The sequence below is a fragment of the Coregonus lavaretus genome (genome assembly GCF_964263955.1).
Source record: "Coregonus lavaretus genome assembly, chromosome: 16".
Taxonomy (NCBI): domain Eukaryota; kingdom Metazoa; phylum Chordata; class Actinopteri; order Salmoniformes; family Salmonidae; genus Coregonus; species Coregonus lavaretus.
Window position 1 is genome coordinate 12,548,164 of NC_140003.1, and position 18,888 is coordinate 12,567,051.

At 42.2% G+C, this 18,888-nt stretch overlaps 1 protein-coding gene across 1 annotated transcript in view; it reads left to right on the forward strand.

Moving 5' to 3' along the window:
* Positions 1-9,889, forward strand: part of LOC311143688 (G protein-activated inward rectifier potassium channel 1-like) — a gene marked incomplete at both ends in the record, with an annotated part of 31,474 nt that extends 21,585 nt beyond the window's left edge. The window contains 1 exon segment of the mRNA XM_084179560.1: positions 9,273-9,889. Within this exon segment, the coding sequence (XP_084035686.1) occupies positions 9,273-9,889 (617 nt within the window).
* Between the last annotated feature and the right edge of the window lie 8,999 nt (positions 9,890-18,888).

Genomic DNA, 18,888 nt, shown 5'->3' on the forward strand with positions numbered 1-18,888 from the left:
AACAGCCTTCTGTGTGTTCTCTTTTCGACTCTGTCTGCATATTTGCAATCAAATGCCAGAATTTTCTTAATCTCCTTAGGTATCATACTCTAATTCCACTGATTTCAAAACTCGGTCCTCCAGAAAGTGGAGCGCAACACTTATGCAGTTCTACTATGCGATATCTTGAAAAAAAAGCTGCGTTTGAAAGGACTACCTACACATACTGACCAGCTCATATTATAGACAGAAGCGTGCTACATGGCAGACCAATCCGAACTCATCTCTCGGAATGTCCAGCCCACTCATTATCTCAGCCAATCATGGCTAGTGGGAAGGTTGCTGTCTTTTTCTGTGGCTAAACCAACTAGTCTCGTAATTTAACAAATTGTTTTGTATTTACAGATGGCATACAAGTTTGTTATTAAGGCACATGAAGGTTCACATGTTCCAGAAGGCATTTCTGCCCCCAAAAAAAAAAAAAAAGTTTACGTTCAAATGGCTCCCCTGTGAAATAGTGACATGCGACATACGCCTAGTTTCCTGAAACGAGTCACAAATGCCTGTTGATGACTAGGGCTGTGGCAGTCATTACATTTTGTCAGATGGTTATTGTCATGCAAAAGTCTGCCGGTAATTGACCGTTAATTAACATAAACACGTTTAGCATCTCCAGGCCTCCACGCATACAAGCCGCATACAAGCCGCTTATGCGCGCCTTTGGGACATCTACATTTAAAAAAGTCTAATAAATCTATGTAATATACACCATCACAATAAATCAATTATTTAAACATTATGATATGAATAAAATGTATTTCAGAAGAACAGAATATGAGTTGGCCTACTGTATGCTATCTGAAATTGTGTCATGTCATAGGCTGGGCTTGTTCAATTAGCTGACAAGATATGTTTATAAGTCCTGGGCCATAACTTTATATTATATGATTTTATAGTAAGAAGGATATAGTTGAACTTAGCTGAATAAAATTGAAAGGATATTTTTCCCATTCCAGAGCTAGTCCCGTGTAGCTCAGTTGGTAGAGCATGGCGTTTGCAACGCCAGGGTTGTGGGTTAGTTTCCCACGGGGGACCAGTATGGAAAAATGTTTTGTATACACTCACTAACTGTAAGTCACTCTGGATAAGAGCGTCTGTAAAAATGTATGAAGTGGCTATGTAAAGCGTAAAAGTGATCATTTGAAACAGATGCTAGATTTAGAGTTATTTGGCAACTTTAGTTAATTATACAAACCTTAGAATGTCTTAGAAATCAAAACATATATGGGCTGCATGATGCAACTATAGGCTATTGATGATTTGAGAAAGTGTGGGGAAAAAAGCTTGCGCTCTCCTCCTTGCTTCAGGCTGCACACACTATTCTGATCATATTTTCACACATCAGACTATTCTCAATGTAATCTTGTCTTTACAAAATCAAATGGGCAGGAACAAGGGCAGGGAAAAATAGACATCCATATCCACTCGAATAGCGAATGGAGGCCGCTTTCCCGCCGGTAGGCTACTCTGGTTATTTCACTCCATGAATCAACCACTGTCTGAAGAGCATGCAGCCTCTCGCTGTGCGAAAGGTGATATTCCTCCCAAACTCTGTACGCCATGGGCTCTCCAACTAGCTACCCAGTGCATAATTTGGGAAACCAAGTGAAATCTATTCGGGTATATCTATAGTAACATGTTTTCACAACAAAACATATTTTATTAAACTGCTGACAGCCCTTATTCTGTGTTGCCAAATAATTTTCAGGGGAAGTTGCTAGAGGCAGGTCAATTTGTTGCTAAAAGTTGCTAAATGATGTTGTGATGTCATTGTGTGATGATGTCATTACGTAATAACGTAAAACTGCGTCACTACGTAGAATACACAATAACGTTACTCAAATTGAATGGCCATCTCGGCGACAAATATGATTTGACATTTGTTAGTTTAGATTTGTTTGTTTATTGTCACATATTTTTATTTGTAAAAGTAATATAAACAACACATTTTACATGATCAGATATTTTTATTTTTTAACACAACACATTGAATTATTGAACAATTACACATTACACATTATTGAACAATTACATTTGATTTATTTTCTTATTAACTAGTAAACCTACACATTCTGAACAATTATAGTTTTAAGCAGTGTATTGGTAGTTAGTTAACATGCTACCTAACTGATCAACAATTATAGGTACAAGCTAATAACAAGGTATATATGCTATCTTATTGAATAAGCAACTTAACTCAAATAATATGTGCGCTAGGCATCTCTCTCCAGCGCTCTCCAGGTTGTTGTGCTGCTTGGCTGGCCTGCTGCTGCCTGTGCACGAGCTGAGCGCCTGCTGCTGACGTCACTCACAATGCACTTTTGCAGCCAGGCACGTGTGTTGTGACTGAGTGTGTGACAGAGAAATTAATTTTTGTGTCATTTAGAGGGAAAATGCGTGCATTTTAGTGTTTGAGTCACTTTTCAAAAATTGCTAAAAGTTCCAAATACATTTTTACAAGTAATTACATTTGTTCCTACAGTGAGGGAAAAAAGTATTTGATCCCCTGCTGATTTTGTACGTTTGCCCACTGACAAAGAAATGATCAGTCTATAATTTTAATGGTAGGTTTATTTGAACAGTGAGAGACAGAATAAAAACAAATACATCCAGAAAAACGCATGTCAAAAATGTTATAAATTGATTTGCATTTTAATGAGGGAAATAAGTATTTCACCCCCTCTCAATCAGAAAGATTTCTGGCTCCCAGGTGTCTTTTATACAGGTAACGAGCTGAGATTAGGACACACTCTTAAAGGAGTGCTCCTAATCTCAGCTTGTTACCTGTATAAAAGACACCTGTACACAGAAGCAATCAATCAATCAGATTCCAAAATCTCCACCATGGCCAAGACCAAAGAGCTCTCCAAGGATGTCAGGGACAAGATTGTAGACCTACACAAGGCTGGAATGGGCTACAAGACCATCGCCAAGCAGCTTGGTGAGAAGGTGACAACAGTTGGTGCGATTATTCGCAAATGGAAGAAACACAAAAGACCTGTCAATCTCCCTTGGCCTGGGGCTCCATGCAAGATCTCACCTCGTGGAGTTGCAATGATCGTGAGAACGGTGAGGAATCAGCCCAGAACTACACGGGAGGATCTTGTCAATGATCTCAAGGCAGCTGGGACCATAGTCACCAAGAAAACAATTGGTAACACACTACACCGTGAAGGACTGAAATCCTGCAGCGCCCGCAAGGTCCCCCTGCTCAAAAAAGCACATATACAGGGCCATCTGAAGTTTGCCAATGAACATCTGAATGATTCAGAGGAGACCTGGGTGAAAGTGGTGGGCAGATGAGACCAAAATCAAGCTCTTTGGCATCAACTCAACTCGCCGTGTTTGGAGGAGGAGGAATGCTGCCTATGACCACAAGAACACCATCCCCACCGTCAAACATGGAGGTGGAAACATTATGCTTTGGGAGTGTTTTTCTGCTAAGGGGACAGGACAATGCCACCGCATCAAAGGGACGATGGACGGGGCCATGTACCGTCAAATCTTGGGTGAGAACCTCCTTCCCTCAGCCAGGGCATTGAAAATGGGTCGTGGATGGGTATTCCAGCATGAGAATGACCCAAAACACACGGCCAAGCCAACAAAGGAGTGGCTCAAGAAGCAGCACATTAAGGTCCTGGAGTTGCCTAGCCAGTCTCCAGACCTTAATCCCATAGAAAGCCTCAAAACCTTAATGCTTTGGAAAAGATCTGCAAAGAGGAGTGGAACAAAATCCCTCCTGAGATGTGTGCAAACCTGGTGGCCAACTACAAGAAACATCTGACCTCTGTGATTGCCAACAAGGGTTTTGCCACCAAGTACTAAGTCATGTTTTGCAGAGGGGTCAAATACTTATTTCCCTCATTAAAATGTCAATCAATTCATAACATCTCACTGTTCAAATAAACCTACCATTAAAATTATAGACTGATCATGTCTTTGTCAGTGGGCAAACGTACAAAATCAGCAGGAGATCAAATACTTTTTTACCACACTGTAGGTGCTGTTTGAAAAAAAAAAGTTGCCAGGGTAGTCTGAAAAGTTGCTAAATCTAGCAACAAAATTGCTAAGTTGGCATCACTGCCCCTATCTCTGTGTGCTCGAGAAGGAATGGAGAGAGAGGAGGAGATGGAAATGCATGGTGGTGAGATATTCTGTAGTTAAAAGGTAATGTGTCAGCCTATTAATTATGAAAATATAAAAAACGTCCTATTACTAGGCTATTCAAAATCAAATACAAATTCACTAAAATTGTAGGCTAAACTCTGTAAGCCGCCCTGCACAATCAATGAACCAACAGCATCACCTAGGCCTATACGTTCTCTCCCAGACTAATGAATAGAAAGTTTAGAGCATAGCATAACGTAACCAGTCCATCCAGTATGCATAAAAAAAACAATCCACACTCAAAGGCGGTTAATTTTGGAGTATAGGCTAGACTTGTGCTCATATATAGGCCTATGCATACAGTGGGGGAAAAAGTATTTAGTCAGCCACCAATTGTGCAAGTTCTCCCACTTAAAAAGATGAGAGAGGCCTGTAATTTTCATCATAGGTACACATCAACTATGACAGACAAATAGAGATTTTTTTTTCCAGAAAATCACATTGGAGGATTTTTTATGAATTTATTTGCAAATTATGGTGGAAAATAAGTATTTGGTCACCTACAAACAAGCAAGATTTCTGGCTCTCACAGACCTGTAACTTCTTCTTTAAGAGGCTCCTCTGTCCTCCACTCGTTACCTGTATTAGTGGCACTTGTTTGAACTTGTTATCAGTATAAAAGACACCTGTCCACAACCTCAAACAGTCACACTCCAAACTCCACTATGGCCAAGACCAAAGAGCTCTCAAAGGACACAAGAAACAAAATTGTAGACCTGCACCAGGCTGGGAAGACTGAATCTGCAATAGGTAAGCAGCTTCGTTTGAAGAAATCAACTGTGGGAGCAATTATTAGGAAATGGAAGACATACAAGACCACTGATAATCTCCCTCGATCTGGGGCTCCACGCAAGATCTCACCCTGTGGGGTCAAAATGATCACAAGAACGGTGAGCAAAAATCCCAGAACCACACGGGGGGACCTAGTGAATGACCTGCAGAGAGCTGGGACCAAAGTAACAAAGCCTACCATCAGTAACACACTACGCCGCCAGGGACTCAAATCCTGCAGTGCCAGACGTGTCCCCCTGCTTAAGCCAGTACATGTCCAGGCCCGTCTGAAGTTTGCTAGAGTGCATTTGGATGATCCAGAAGAGGATTGGGAGAATGTCATATGGTCAGATGAAACCAAAATATAACTTTTTTGTAAAAACTCAACTCGTCGTGTTTGGAGGACAAAGAATGCTGAGTTGCATCCAAAGAACACCATACCTACTGTGAAGCATGGGGGTGGAAACATCATGCTTTGGGGCTGTTTTTCTGCAAAGGGACCAGGACGACTGATCCGTGTAAAGGAAAGAATGAATGGGGCCATGTATCGTGAGATTTTGAGTGAAAACCTCCTTCCATCAGCAAGGGCATTGAAGATTAAACGTGGCTGGGTCTTTCAGCATGACAATGATCCCAAACACACCGCCCGGGCAATGAAGGAGTGGCTTCGTAAGAAGCATTTCAAGGTCCTGGAGTGGCCTAGCCAGTCTCCAGATCTCAACCCCATAGAAAATATTTGGAGGGAGTTGAAAGTCTGTGTTGACCAGCGACAGCCCCAAAACATCACTGCTCTAGAGGAGATCTGCATGGAGGAATCGGCCAAAATACCAGCAACAGTGTGTGAAAACCTTGTGAAGACTTACAGAAAATGGGTCGGCCAAAATGGGTGTTTTGAATTAATCATCACCTTAGAAATCGCTGTCCATTTCGTTGTGTTAGGCTTTGAAACAACATCCACAAGGATCATGTTTTCCACTCAGTTTCAACCTGTTGTTGAACTTCTTTCTTCAAATTGATCAATCACAGTCAGGTGAGTTTTAAAAGGAAGATACTGTTTTGATGATGTGTTTGATTTGATTTTCGATCCTGTTTGCATTGAGGTCAGAGTGGTTAGAGGGACAATAGAGCACTCGACACGAAAGTGCAGAGCGATAGAGCAGAAATAATACTCAGAATACCCTGACCATAGTAAATGTTCCTTCTGGCACATCTGTCACTTGACTGTGACTGTTAAAAGCTATTATCAGCGGATTATTGCATGGACCGTGGAAACAGTGGCAGAAACACAGATTGTCATAGCTTCAATTAAAGATACACAATAGCTACTGTAACATGATCTTTAGTTTCTTTGAGTGCTTGTTAATGCCTTAAGAGCTATGATTCATTTATTGCTGCATGAACATTATTAAGCTAGTAGACTAGTAGTTAGTATACAATACGTGATATTTATATCAGCGCAACCACTCAGCTTCTAATGGACTTGAACAAGGCTCCAAGAACACAAGTGCCTGCAGCATTTTAATAGCTTGCATACTTAGTTAAAAGGAAATGTAAGAAGTGTCTCATTTCAATGTTCTTGACTGACAAATGTTAAGATATGCATCTCATATCTGTTAGAATTCATTTTTGTTGATGAATTCATGTAATGAATTATGGGGCGGCTGTGCAAAATACTGCCTTCCGTAGCCATGTTTTCCTAGACATTCAAAAGTACAAAAGGTCTGCTCAGTGTGAATTGATACAATGCAAGTAATCAGATCTTGTAATAATAATTACGATAGCATCTGCCGAATAACAGGGACGAGAGGGTTATCCTGAAGATGAACCCATAGCTTTATGTAAAACAAATTCATGTTGCTGCTCATTAATTAAATCCTCATCATTTGACTAATTATATTAATTTGTTTACGGGGATATGAGTGGAGTGTTTATTAAGCATTCATTTATTTCAACGTCTCCAGTAACTGAACATTGATGCCTGGTGCTCATGATCAAGTGTATCTTGTTAAATCTATGGAACTGAACCTTGAACTTTCCTTCACTGAGCCTTGATGGGCAGCATGGCTGACCACACTGAGCTTGCTAAAAGAGTATAGCGGAAACCTCTCTTACATGACTTCTATCTTATCTACACCACATGGCCAAAAGTATGTAATCTAATTCCAAAATCATGGGCATTAATATGAAGTTGGTCCCCCCTTTGCTTCTCCAACTGCCTCCACTCTTCTGGGAAGGCTTTCCACTAGATGTTGGAACATTGCTGCGGGGACTAGCTTCCTTTCAGCCACAAGAGCATTAGTGAGGTCGGCCACTGATGTAGGGCGATTAGGCCTGGCTCGCAGTCAGCTTTGTAATTCATCCCAAAGGTGTTCGATGGGGTTGAGGTCAGGGCTCTGTGCAGGCCAGTCAAGTTCTTCCACACCGATCTCAACAAACCATTTCTGTATGGACCTCACATTGTGCACAGGGGCATTGTCATGCTGAAACAGGAAAGGGCCTTCCCCAAACTGTTGTCACAAAGTTGGAAGCACAGAACCGTCTAGAATGTCATTGTATGCTGTAGCATTAAGATTTCCCTTCACTGGAACTAAGGGACCTAGCACGAACCATGAAAAACAGCCCCAGACCATTATTCCTCCTCCCCCAAACATTACAGTTGGCACTATGCATTGGGGCAGGTAGCGTTCTCCTGGCATCCGCCAAACCCAGATTTGTCCGTCAGACTGCCAGATGGTGAAGCGTGATTCATCACTCCACTGTTCCAGAGTCCAATGGCTGCGAGCTTTACACCACTCCAGCCGATGCTTGGCATTGCGGCTGTGTGCGGCTGCTCAGCCATGGAAACCCATTTAATGAAGCTCCCGATGAACAGTTCTTGTGCTGACGTTGCTTCCAGAGGCAGTTTGGAACTCAGGAGTGAGTGTTGCAACCGAGGACAGACGATTTTTAAGCACTGCGCGCTTCAGCTCTCGCGGTTCCATTCTGTGAGCTTGTATGGCTTACCACTTCGTGGCTGAGCCGTTGTTGCTCCTAGATGTTTCCACTTCACAATAACAGCACTTACAGTTGACCTGGGCAGCTCTAGCAGGGCAGAAATTGGCTGAAATAGCCAAATCCACTAATTTGAAGGGGTGTCCACATAGTTAAAAGTCCCATGAATGGTAATAAATATTTTTACTTCCCAAAGAGATATGAGTTGTCAGGAAAGTCCATTGGACCCATTGCACCCTTGTCTTTGCTAAGCCTCCTGTGGTCCAGCATTTAAGTAATTGTATTAACTTAATCTGCTCTTTTGTAGTTCCTAACCAAGGTCACTATGTGGACTGAATTGATGAGTAGCAAAAGACTCCAGCGTGGCTTAGATAGAAGACATCTACTTATTTAGGAAAATTGTTTTAAAGTGTCAACACGATTCACTGCCTCTGAAATAGCAATTGTTTCCCTATCAATGAAAGGCTAAATGAAAACAGTCTTTCAGGAATAAAGATGTAGAGTCATTTTAATGTTGTACTCCGCCAAAGACAATGAATCCCGCTCGGGTGCACTGTTCTGTATGCTTTATGTATTAGATGAATACTTGTAGATGCTCCCGGTATTGTTGCTCATACATTAATGAGAACAAGAGGGATAGGTGTTATAAAAGTGGCACCTTTAGTAGTGCATAATTTTAGCACTAATCTAGTGAAAGACCAATAACAGATGATGACCAATTAAGAAATTGGTTGTGTGCTTTTTAATTGCGTTAGAGTTATTGAGGAGAAAGAATGGTTTTGGTATTTTCTTGTCAGACAGGAGAACATCTCTGAAAGCAAACATTGTTTATATGGTAGTGCTTTTCATCTAATAATTCATTACTGTATGGCCTCTAGGCCCATACTGACTCAGCTATTCTCTGCTTCCATACAATTAGTGTTGTATGGAATCTGAACATCAAATAAGTGTTTTTTGTAGGCAAATTCCTTTGTAGTAGTTAATCAAGTCGGTTTTGTGAGTGATATTGTTTGTTGAATGAAAACAATCTTTTAGGAACACTTCATTGTTGTGACTGAGCTGAGGGCACTGCGCCAGGCATGTCATTGAATAAGGGTTGCTCTTTGATTCTGAAGTGTTTGTTTAATGCTATATTAGTCAAATATTTCATCTCTACAGCATTAGCATTGTGTGCCTTGTGCACAGACAATCTGACATAATTCTCTGCGTAGAGTCCAAGTCATCAAGTTGATTTCCTGAAATAATGATAGTCAATCCAATCATCCATTATCTTTTTGTTTCTCTGTTTTGTCTGTGTTCAACAGGGATGACTTGCCAAGCGAGGACTTCTTACACTGAGGACGAGGTTCTATGGGGACATCGTTTCTTCCCTGTCATCTCCCTGGAGGAGGGGTTCTTCAAGGTGGACTACTCCCAGTTCCATGCCACGTTTGAGGTCAATACTCCCCCGTACAGCGTGAAGGAGCAGGAGGAAAACCTGCTCATGTCCTCTCCTCTCATGGCCCCGTCCCTGTGCAACAGCGGCGAGGGGGGGAAGAACAGCTCCATGGACTGCCTGGAGAACCTGGAGGACAAGGAGAGCATCACCACCAAGCTGCCATCCAAGCTGCAGAAGATGCAAGGGGGCGGCTGCGGACGGGACGGGCTGCCCATGCCTAGGAAGCTGCTGAGGATGAGCTCAACCACTTCGGAGATGATCTACCCCGGGAGCATGGGGGACCTTCCCATGAAGCTGCAGCGCATCAGCTCCGTCCCCGGCGTCTCTGATGAGAAACAGGTGAACAAGATGGCCTCCAAAATCAGCTCCGATCCCATCAGCCAATCCGTTGCAGACTTGCCCCCCAAGCTGCTAAGGATGCAGGGGGGAGGGGGACACCTGCCCCCGAAACTCAGAAAGATGAATTCCGACCGCTTCACGTAGAATGGGCGACCCATTTTAACTTATTACACCCCTACCGTTATTCCAACCCTTGTATTATTTTAAATGTATTAAAGGACATGATTCTTATACTCAAGAAAATGTAGTGTATAAATATGTACAGATATATCTTATAAAGGGGGGTGATGGAATACAGCACATTTGTTCCTGGATGTAAGCGTACATGCTATGATGAAAGACCTCTGTTTTTTTCAGGACAATGTATGATTAGCACAATCTGGCATGTACAATACACTAAGCGCATGCAAAACAGATTCACTGTAATTTCTGGCATGACATTTATTGCTGTATTATTGTACAGGGATGATTTGAACAGTGACATTACTTACAATGGATCCGAACATTTGCACAAAGCCATATGGTTAAACCTACATTACATGGGTCTAATTTGCAGTGGAGAAGACTACATACATTCGATTTGAGTTGGCTGCTTTTGTTGTTTAATGTAAAATTGTGTGGCAATGTTCTGTTAAATGCATGCTACTCTTATTGTCTTAGCTCGACAAAGGAAATACACACAGATGTTTAGCCTTTACTATATTACCTTGTTTCCATTTCCATGTTTGTTCACGGGTGTATTTTTGGTATTTCATGTATAGGATGATATTTTACCATGTGAGATTTTACGAATTTCTTAGTTCAGCAAGCGTACTGTATGTTGCCGGACGATGCAATCTATATTTGCAAATGCATGGTCCACATCATATGACAGATTGGAACTGGGCACAATCTTATTAAGCAACGTGAACTTACTTTTCAAGGTAACACATATGTTGAAAGGGCCCATACTACGGCCTTATAAGCACAACATAACCATTACACAGTACACTATTTATGGCACTATTCATGGCAGTAAGCATTTATGGCATTTCGACAAATGTCCTGAGCAGTACTGTACAATGGCTCTTTTACATGGAAGTAAAACAACTGAACACATGGTCATGTATGCCTTCTCAAACAGTCGTTTTGAAGTTTATTCTACATTTAATGTAAAACATGTGCACCAAAATTTCAACTTAACTGTTACTGCATAGATATAGATGTAGAGGTGTACCTATATTTAGGAAAAAGTAACCACCTTTGTCTTACGAGTCTATATGCTCCCTCTTTAACTAAAGCAATAATGTTATTATAATGACTATAATCTTTATATACCCACAGGGTCTGCAGCAGCCCCATTACCAGTATATTTACTGAATCAATGCCATGTAATCTGGTTCTACTAAAAGCATCAATGACATTGTATGATACTCAAACTCTTCAGGAATAAAGATCTAAGAGAAATTCTTGACACGTTGATTTAATGGGACACGGGTAGCTTGCTTTTTGCCGACACTATCAAATAAATAAAAAGGCTTGCATAGAAGACAAAAATGTGTTAAAAAAGGCCTAGTTGTTATGGATATTACATAATAATATGATACTATTTATTGAATGTACTGTATGAATAAGTATGATTGGGCTTTATAGAGTTACCTAAAATGGTTTATTACATAATTCAATGCGGTATCATATCAAGCTTGCCGCTAGTTAAGTCTATTCTCCTCTATCCAGAGATAAGCCTTTGTTCAGAATCTTAATAAGCTATTGATAATATATGAGATGGATACGAATATGAGAGCTCCTGATGCCATTGTCCTCAGTGGTTCTGGAGTAGAGTCTAAATTCTCATAATGCACATTAAATCAGCACTTACCGCTGCTGAGACAATTTCACTTAGATCTTTGCAGCCGGTGCCATTTGCCTTTATCATCTGCCCTGAGAACGCCGGTGTCGCTGAGATCTATATATATATATATTTTTTTTTTCACCTTTATTTAACCAGGTAAGCCAGTTGAGAACAAGTTCTCATTTACAACTGCGACCTGGCCAAGATAAAGCAAAGCAGTCCAATAAAAACAACAACAACACAGAATTACATATGGAATAAACAAAATGTACAGTCAATAACACAATAGAAAATCTATATAAAGTGTGTGCAAATGTAGTAAGTTAAGGAGGTAAGGCAATAAATAGGCCATAGTGCAAAATAATTACAATTTAGTATTAACACTGGAGTGATAGATGTGCAGAAGATGATGTGCAAATAGAGATACTGGGGTGCAAATGAGCAAAATAAATAACAATGTAAATAACAATATGGGGATGAGGTAGTTGGGTGGGCTAATTACAGATGGGCTGTGTACAGGTGCAGTGATCGGTAAGCTGCTCTGACAACTGATGCTTAAAGTTAGTGAGGGAGATAAGAGTCTCCAGCTTCAGAAATCTTTGCAGTTCGTTCCAGTCATTTGCAGCAGAGAACTGGAAGGAATGGCGGCCAAAGGAGGTGTTGGCTTTGGGATGACCAGTGAGATATACCTGCTGGAACGCATACTACGGGTGGGTGTTGCTATGGTGACCAATGAGTTAAGATAAGCCGATTCTAGATTTAACTTTGGATTGGAGATGCTTAATGTGAGTCTGGAAGGAGAGTTTACGGTCTAACCAGACACCTAGGTATTTGTAGTTGTCCACATATTCTAAGTCAGACGCGCTGAGAGTAGTGATTCTAGTCGGGCGGCGTTCGATTGAAGAGCATGCATTTAGTTTTACTAGCGTTTAAGAGCAGTTGGAGGCCACGGAAGGAGTGTTGTATAGCTTTGAAGCTCGTTTGGAGGTTTGTTAACACAGTGTCCAATGAAGGGCCAGATGTATACAAAATGGTGTCGTCTGCGTAGAGGTGGATCTGAGAGTCACCAGCAGCAAGAGCGACATCATTGATATACACATAGAATAGAGTCGGCCAGAGAATTGAACCCTGTGGCACCCCCATAGAGACTGCCAGAGGTACAGACAACAGGCCCTCCGATTTGACACATTGAACTCTATCTGAGAAGTAGTTGGTGAACCAGGCGAGGCAGTCATTTGAAAAACCAAGGCTATTTAGTCTGCCAATAAGAATGCGGTGATTGACAGAGTCAAAAGCCTTGGCCAGGTCGATGAAGACGGCTGCACAGTACTGTCTTTTATCGATCGCAGTTATTATATCGTTTAGGACCTTGAGCGTGGCTGAGGTGCAGCCATGACCAGCTCGGAAACCAGATTGCATAGCGGAGAAGTGACGGTGGGATTCGAAATGGTCAGTGATCTGTTTGTTAACTTGGCTTTCAAATACTTTCGAAAGGCAGGGCAGGATGGATATAGGTCTGTAACAGTTTGGATGTAGGGTGTCACCCCCTTTGAAGAGGGGGATGACCGCGGCAGCTTTCCAATCTCTGGGGATCTCAGATGATACGAAAGAGAGGTTGTAATAGGGGTTGCGACAATTTCGGCGGCTAATTTTAGAAAGAAAGGGTCCAGATTGTCTAGCCCAGCTGATTTGTAGGGGTCCAGATTTTGTAGCTCATTCAGGACATCAGCTATCTGAATTTGGGTGAAGGAGAAGCGGGGGGGCATGGGCAAGTTGCATCGGCGGGTGCAGAGCTGGTGGCCGGGGTAGGGGTAGCCAGGTGCAAAGTATGGCCAGCCATAGCAAAATGCTTATTGAAACGCTCGATTATCATAGATTTATCGGTGGTGACAGTGTTTCCTAGCCTCAGTGCAGTGGGTAGCTGGGAGGAGGTGCTCTTATTCTCCATGGACTTTACAGTGTCCCAAAACTTTTTGGAGTTAGTGCTACAGGATGCAAATGTCTGTTTGAAAAAGCTAGCCTTTGCTTTCCGAACTGATTGTGTATATTGGTTCCTGACTTCCCTGAAAAGTTGCATATCGTGGGGGCTGTTCGATGCTAATGCAGTACGCCACAGGATGTTTTTGTGCTGGTCAAGGGCAGTCAAGTCTGGGGTGAACCAGGGGCTATATCTGTTCTTAGTTCTGCATTTTTTGAATGGGGCATGCTTATTTAAGATGGAGAGGAAAGCACTTTTGAAGAACATCCAGGCATCCTCTACTGACGGAATGAGGTCAATATCCATCCAGGATACCCGGGCCAGGTCAATTAGAAAGGCCTGCTCGCTGAAGTGTTTTAGGGAGCGTTTAACAGTGATGAGTGGTGGTCGTTTGACCGCGGACTCATTACGGACACAGGCAATGAGGCAATGATCGCTGAGATCCTGGTTGAAGACAGCAGAGGTGTGTTTAGAGGGTAGATTAGTCAGGATGATATCTATGAGGGTGCCCATGTTTACGGATTTAGGGTTGTACCTGGTAGGTTCCTTGATAATTTGTGTGAGATTGAGGGCATCTAGTTTAGATTGTAGGACGGCCGGGGTGTTAAGCATATCCCAGTTTAGGTCACCAAGCAGTACGAACTATGAGGATAGATGGGGGGCAAGCAATTCACATATGGTGTCCAGGGCACAGCTGGGGGCTGAGGGGGGTCTGTAGCAAGCGGCAACAGTGAGAGACTTATTTCTGGAAAGGTGGATTTTTAGAAGTAGAAGCTCAAATTGTTTGGGCACAGACCTGGATAGTATGATAGAGCTCTGCAGGCTATCTCTACAGTAGATTGCAACTCCGCCCCCTTTGGCAGTTCTATCTAGATGGAAAATGTTGTAGTTCGGGATGGACATTTCTGAATTTTTGGTGGCCTTCCTAAGCCAGGATTCAGACACTGCTAGAACATCAGGGTTGGCAGAGTGTGCTAACGCAGTGAATAACTCAAACTTGGGGAGGAGTATTCTGATGTTAACATGCAAGAAACCAAGGCTTTTACAGTTACAGAAGTCAACAAATGATAGCATCTGGGGAGTAGGAGTGATACTGGGGGCTACAGGGCCTGGGTTAACCTCTACATCACCAGAGGAACAGAGGAGGAATAGAATAAGGATACGGCTAAAGGCTTTAAGAACTGGTCTTCTAGTGCATTGGGTACAGAGAATAAAAGGGGCAGATTTCCGGGCGTTGTAGAATAGATTCAGGGCATTATGTACAGACAAGGATATGAGTACAGTGGAGGTACACCTAAGCATTGGGTAACGATGAAAGAGATAGCATCACTGGAGGTATCGATTGAGCCGATTGAGCCGGTCTCCGCGTGTATGGGGGGTGGGACAAAGGAGCTGTCTGAGGCAGGTTGAGTGGGACTGGGGGCTCTACAGTGAAATAGTACAATAAGAACTAACCCAAACAGCAATAGGCTAGGCATACTGACATGGGAGAGAGGCATAATGCAATCACAGGTATTATTTGAGAGGGCTAAGACAACAACTGGTAATGGCGACAAAACTTTAGGCTGAGGCTAAACAGATAAACAGGATGGGGTACCGTGTAAAGGAACAGTCCAGCAGGCATCAGCTGTGTAGCTGAGTGATCATAAGGTCCAGTGAACAGCAATAGGTAAGTCCGGGAGCAGTTCGTAGGCTGCTACAGCACAGGTGAGCAGGAGGCACGGCTGTTGATTGCGCGTGCTAGCGGGCCGGGGCTAGCAGATGGATCTTCGTGGTCGTTGCAATGGGAAGCCTGTTGAAACCATATCAGACGATTACGTCGGCAGACCAGTTGTGATGGATCGGCGGGGCTCCGTGTCGACACTAGGAGGTCCCGTCCGGTTGACAGAGAGGTAGATAGCCGGGAGATGGGCCTGGCTCATGGCTAGCTCAAGGCTAACTGGTGCGTCGGGACAGTGGTGAATTAGCCAACAACAGCCATTCAGTTGCAGCTAGCTAGTTGCGATGATCCGGTGTTAAGGCCAGTGATTCAGTGATTCCGGCAGAAAATCTGATATGCTCTGGGTCGATAGCACGCTGTGCATACTGGCCGATAATTGTCCAGGCTAGAGCTGGCTGGTAGGTAGTGCAGGCCACGGACAGTGGTGAAGACTGCTAACGGTGGCTAATAGCAAGTAGCTAGTTAGCTGGCTAGCTGGCTAGTTTCAGCTGTAGGTTCTTGATAAAAATAAAGAAATAATAGAATCCGTTCCACATTGGGTGAGGCGGGTTGAAGGAAAGTATATTTAGTTAAAGGATGGAAAATGAGATAGAGAAATATATACAAAAAAGACAAAAAACTAAAGAAAAAAGGCTATTTACACGAGGACACAACATAATACACGACAGCACTGCTACGCCATCTTGGTTCATACGTTCTATATCTCTCATAATTTATGGAACAAGGCAGGGAATAGCAGAAACTCTGAATTGTGATGCTGCTCAGACGTGTTGGTTGAATTAGAATTAGTAGAGCAATTGAATTGAATTGAATTACAGGGCTCTGCTGATGTGGCTCTCTTTGTTTCATTGGCTGTCGAGGGTTTTATAAAGTGTAAGGGAACTTAACTACAATAAAAGGCTAAATGCATGTTGATATTTTAAAGAGTGTAGTATCTGAACAGTTTATAATTTTGGCTGACGTTTGCAAATGGTGTGATTGATTAACTTTACTCTGCTTTGCTGAAACATCTGGAAAGCATTACTACAGGGGCCCCTTGGAATAGAGGACATTTGGAGATATGTGGAGGCCAGGGATTGGTCTATCAAAAACCACCCATCTTATGTTACATAGGATAAATACCATGTTTCAACAAAGGACGGGGAGAATAATCATTTTTAGATTGGGTTAGTTGTTCTCCGGATTTCTGCAGAAATCTGTAAATTGACGCTGGAACCTTTGATATAATAAACCTTTATAATCAAGTACAGTGTCAAGCGGATTTCTTGTCTACACAGCATATCAGCATCGTTGTCTCGACACCACAAGAGTTAAATACGTGAAGGCGTTATGAAAAGGTTCATGCTTTTTCATACTAAAATCCAGGAAAGTGAGGCTGCCTATTGCAAGGGAACTGCAGTAATTGGCAGCTGCTTAGGCAAATAAATTCAATTTAGAGCTGGCTAGTAATGCACTTAAAATGACTAAATTCTCAGTTTGCGTCCATCAGCTGTTCCATAGAATCTAAACGGCACTAAAATAAAGACCCTCTCTCCATCTATTTGTTTTCTAAATAACAGAAATGTTCTTCCATTCAGCAATTTGCAATTATAATGCCACTTTGTTTTCATATCACGACAACAGTGGCACTGAGTTAAATATTAAACGCTAAATATAGCCTGTTGACTTATGACACTGACTGTTTGCGCCTCGCTCTATCTCGCTCTCTCGCTCTCTCAGACACTCTCACTCTCTCTCGGCAGCTGAGCAGACACTTTAGGAATTCTAAATTTAAATCAGCTGCACCAGAGTTATGTTGTGCCCAAATAGCTTTATGGAGTAGTTCATTTATGTCCGACACATCTTAGATTAAATTATATTAAAGTGATTCCATCCTCATGAAATCCCATTAGTGACATACTGTACAGGGAAAATGAAATGCCAATTGTTGCATGTAAGGGCATTATTTGAGGTCAGAGTGGAAATTTCCTTAATGTTATTGGAACGATACTGTCAGATTCACTCATCAAAAATGTAATGGGGTTCCACTATGATAGGACAACATGGTACTGCAGTAGTGTACTTGTATTTATGTTCCATCTGTAATGTTGTATGTGTCAGTGGTTTCATAGAACTTAAAACCAACCTTTACCAACATGGTACGGCTACTAGAGTGAAGTTGGAATTTAGGTCCTGGACACATAATACTGTAGGATATTCTCACACGGTATAAAGTGATGACCTTCTTCTATCCAGGGACACTGAAAGCCATTTGCCTTGAGGAGTTTACAGAACTGTATGGTGGTTTTCCATTTATTTAGACGTGTATGCGGTACCTCTGCATTTAGACTCATGACTCATCCAATCTGAATGTGAGCACAAAGGTGCTAGTTGGGTCAACAAAGCTAGCATTTGGGTGTTTGTTGATGCTCAAGGCATCATTGAATAGCATACAGGTTCATGGTATCCTAACACATTGACGAAAGCAGGAGGAGTTGCCTTTCTTTGTTATTTTGTGCTGTAGCTATTGCTATTATACATCTAGACATAAACAAATGTTGAGCTCATTGTTAGTATGTGATGGGAGAAATATATTTTTATTCAAATCTCCTCCCATTTCTCCCGCTGCTGGAACATGACAATCAAGTCTTACATCATTGAAACAAATGTTGCCTTGGGATTCATCCAATGTTTTTTTGACGATGCCTCTGACGCTGTAACTCAGATTTACGCTTTCAAATCCATATGTTATATGTGCCATAATGACTTCATTCAACAAAGGCCAAGACTGACTGGAGAGACGAGAGAAGTGCATTGCAGACAGAAGCTGAGGGAGCATAAACGGGTTGTGTAGGATGAATAATGTTTGTCACAATCCCTACAATAAATTTGCAGAATTTCTGTGATCAAAGTTGAGTCAGCAAGGCAGAATATTACTGTGAGGGAAAGATTAAGATGGTTGGAGAGAGTGAGAAGAGAGAGAGAGGGACAGGGAGAGAGTGAAAGAGAGAGAGAGATATACTTTCCTGTATTCTTGTCTGATTCTGTCAAGGCTTGTTTCACAGATTCACACTTCTCTGAATTCCTATAACACAAACAAAGCCAGCGAGGCTGAATTGCTATTTTTAGTTTATTGATGAACAAAACCTTAAGAACTACGATACATTTGGTGCGGTGCCAGAGACTGTTCTACAGTCTGTATTAAAAAGATCAAATCAAGTCAAAACAGTCCATATCCAAACCTTCACCATTCAACCAGTTAGGGAAGTATGCTAAATTGTAAGAAAAGTCTAATGAACCCACGTGAAAGACAACAGACAATTAGACACACAGTTCACAAGATCAATGGAGGAGAGAGAACACCCCCCCCCCATACACACACACCCAAGCGCTCTTCAATTTCTTCTCTTTTTGCTCACTCTCAAACATGTGCCCCCAACTCCCTACACACATACACACACGCACACAGAGACACAAACATATGCAGCCTAACAGATGCCTCGTCTCTGGTGTATTGTATTTGTAGGAGAACTCTGGTGTAGGCGTCTGCAAAACAGCTCTGCACCTGAGTCAGAATCCATCTCGGCTCGAGTCGCCAGCAGCGAACACACTGAAAAAGAGCTCAGGAGGAACCC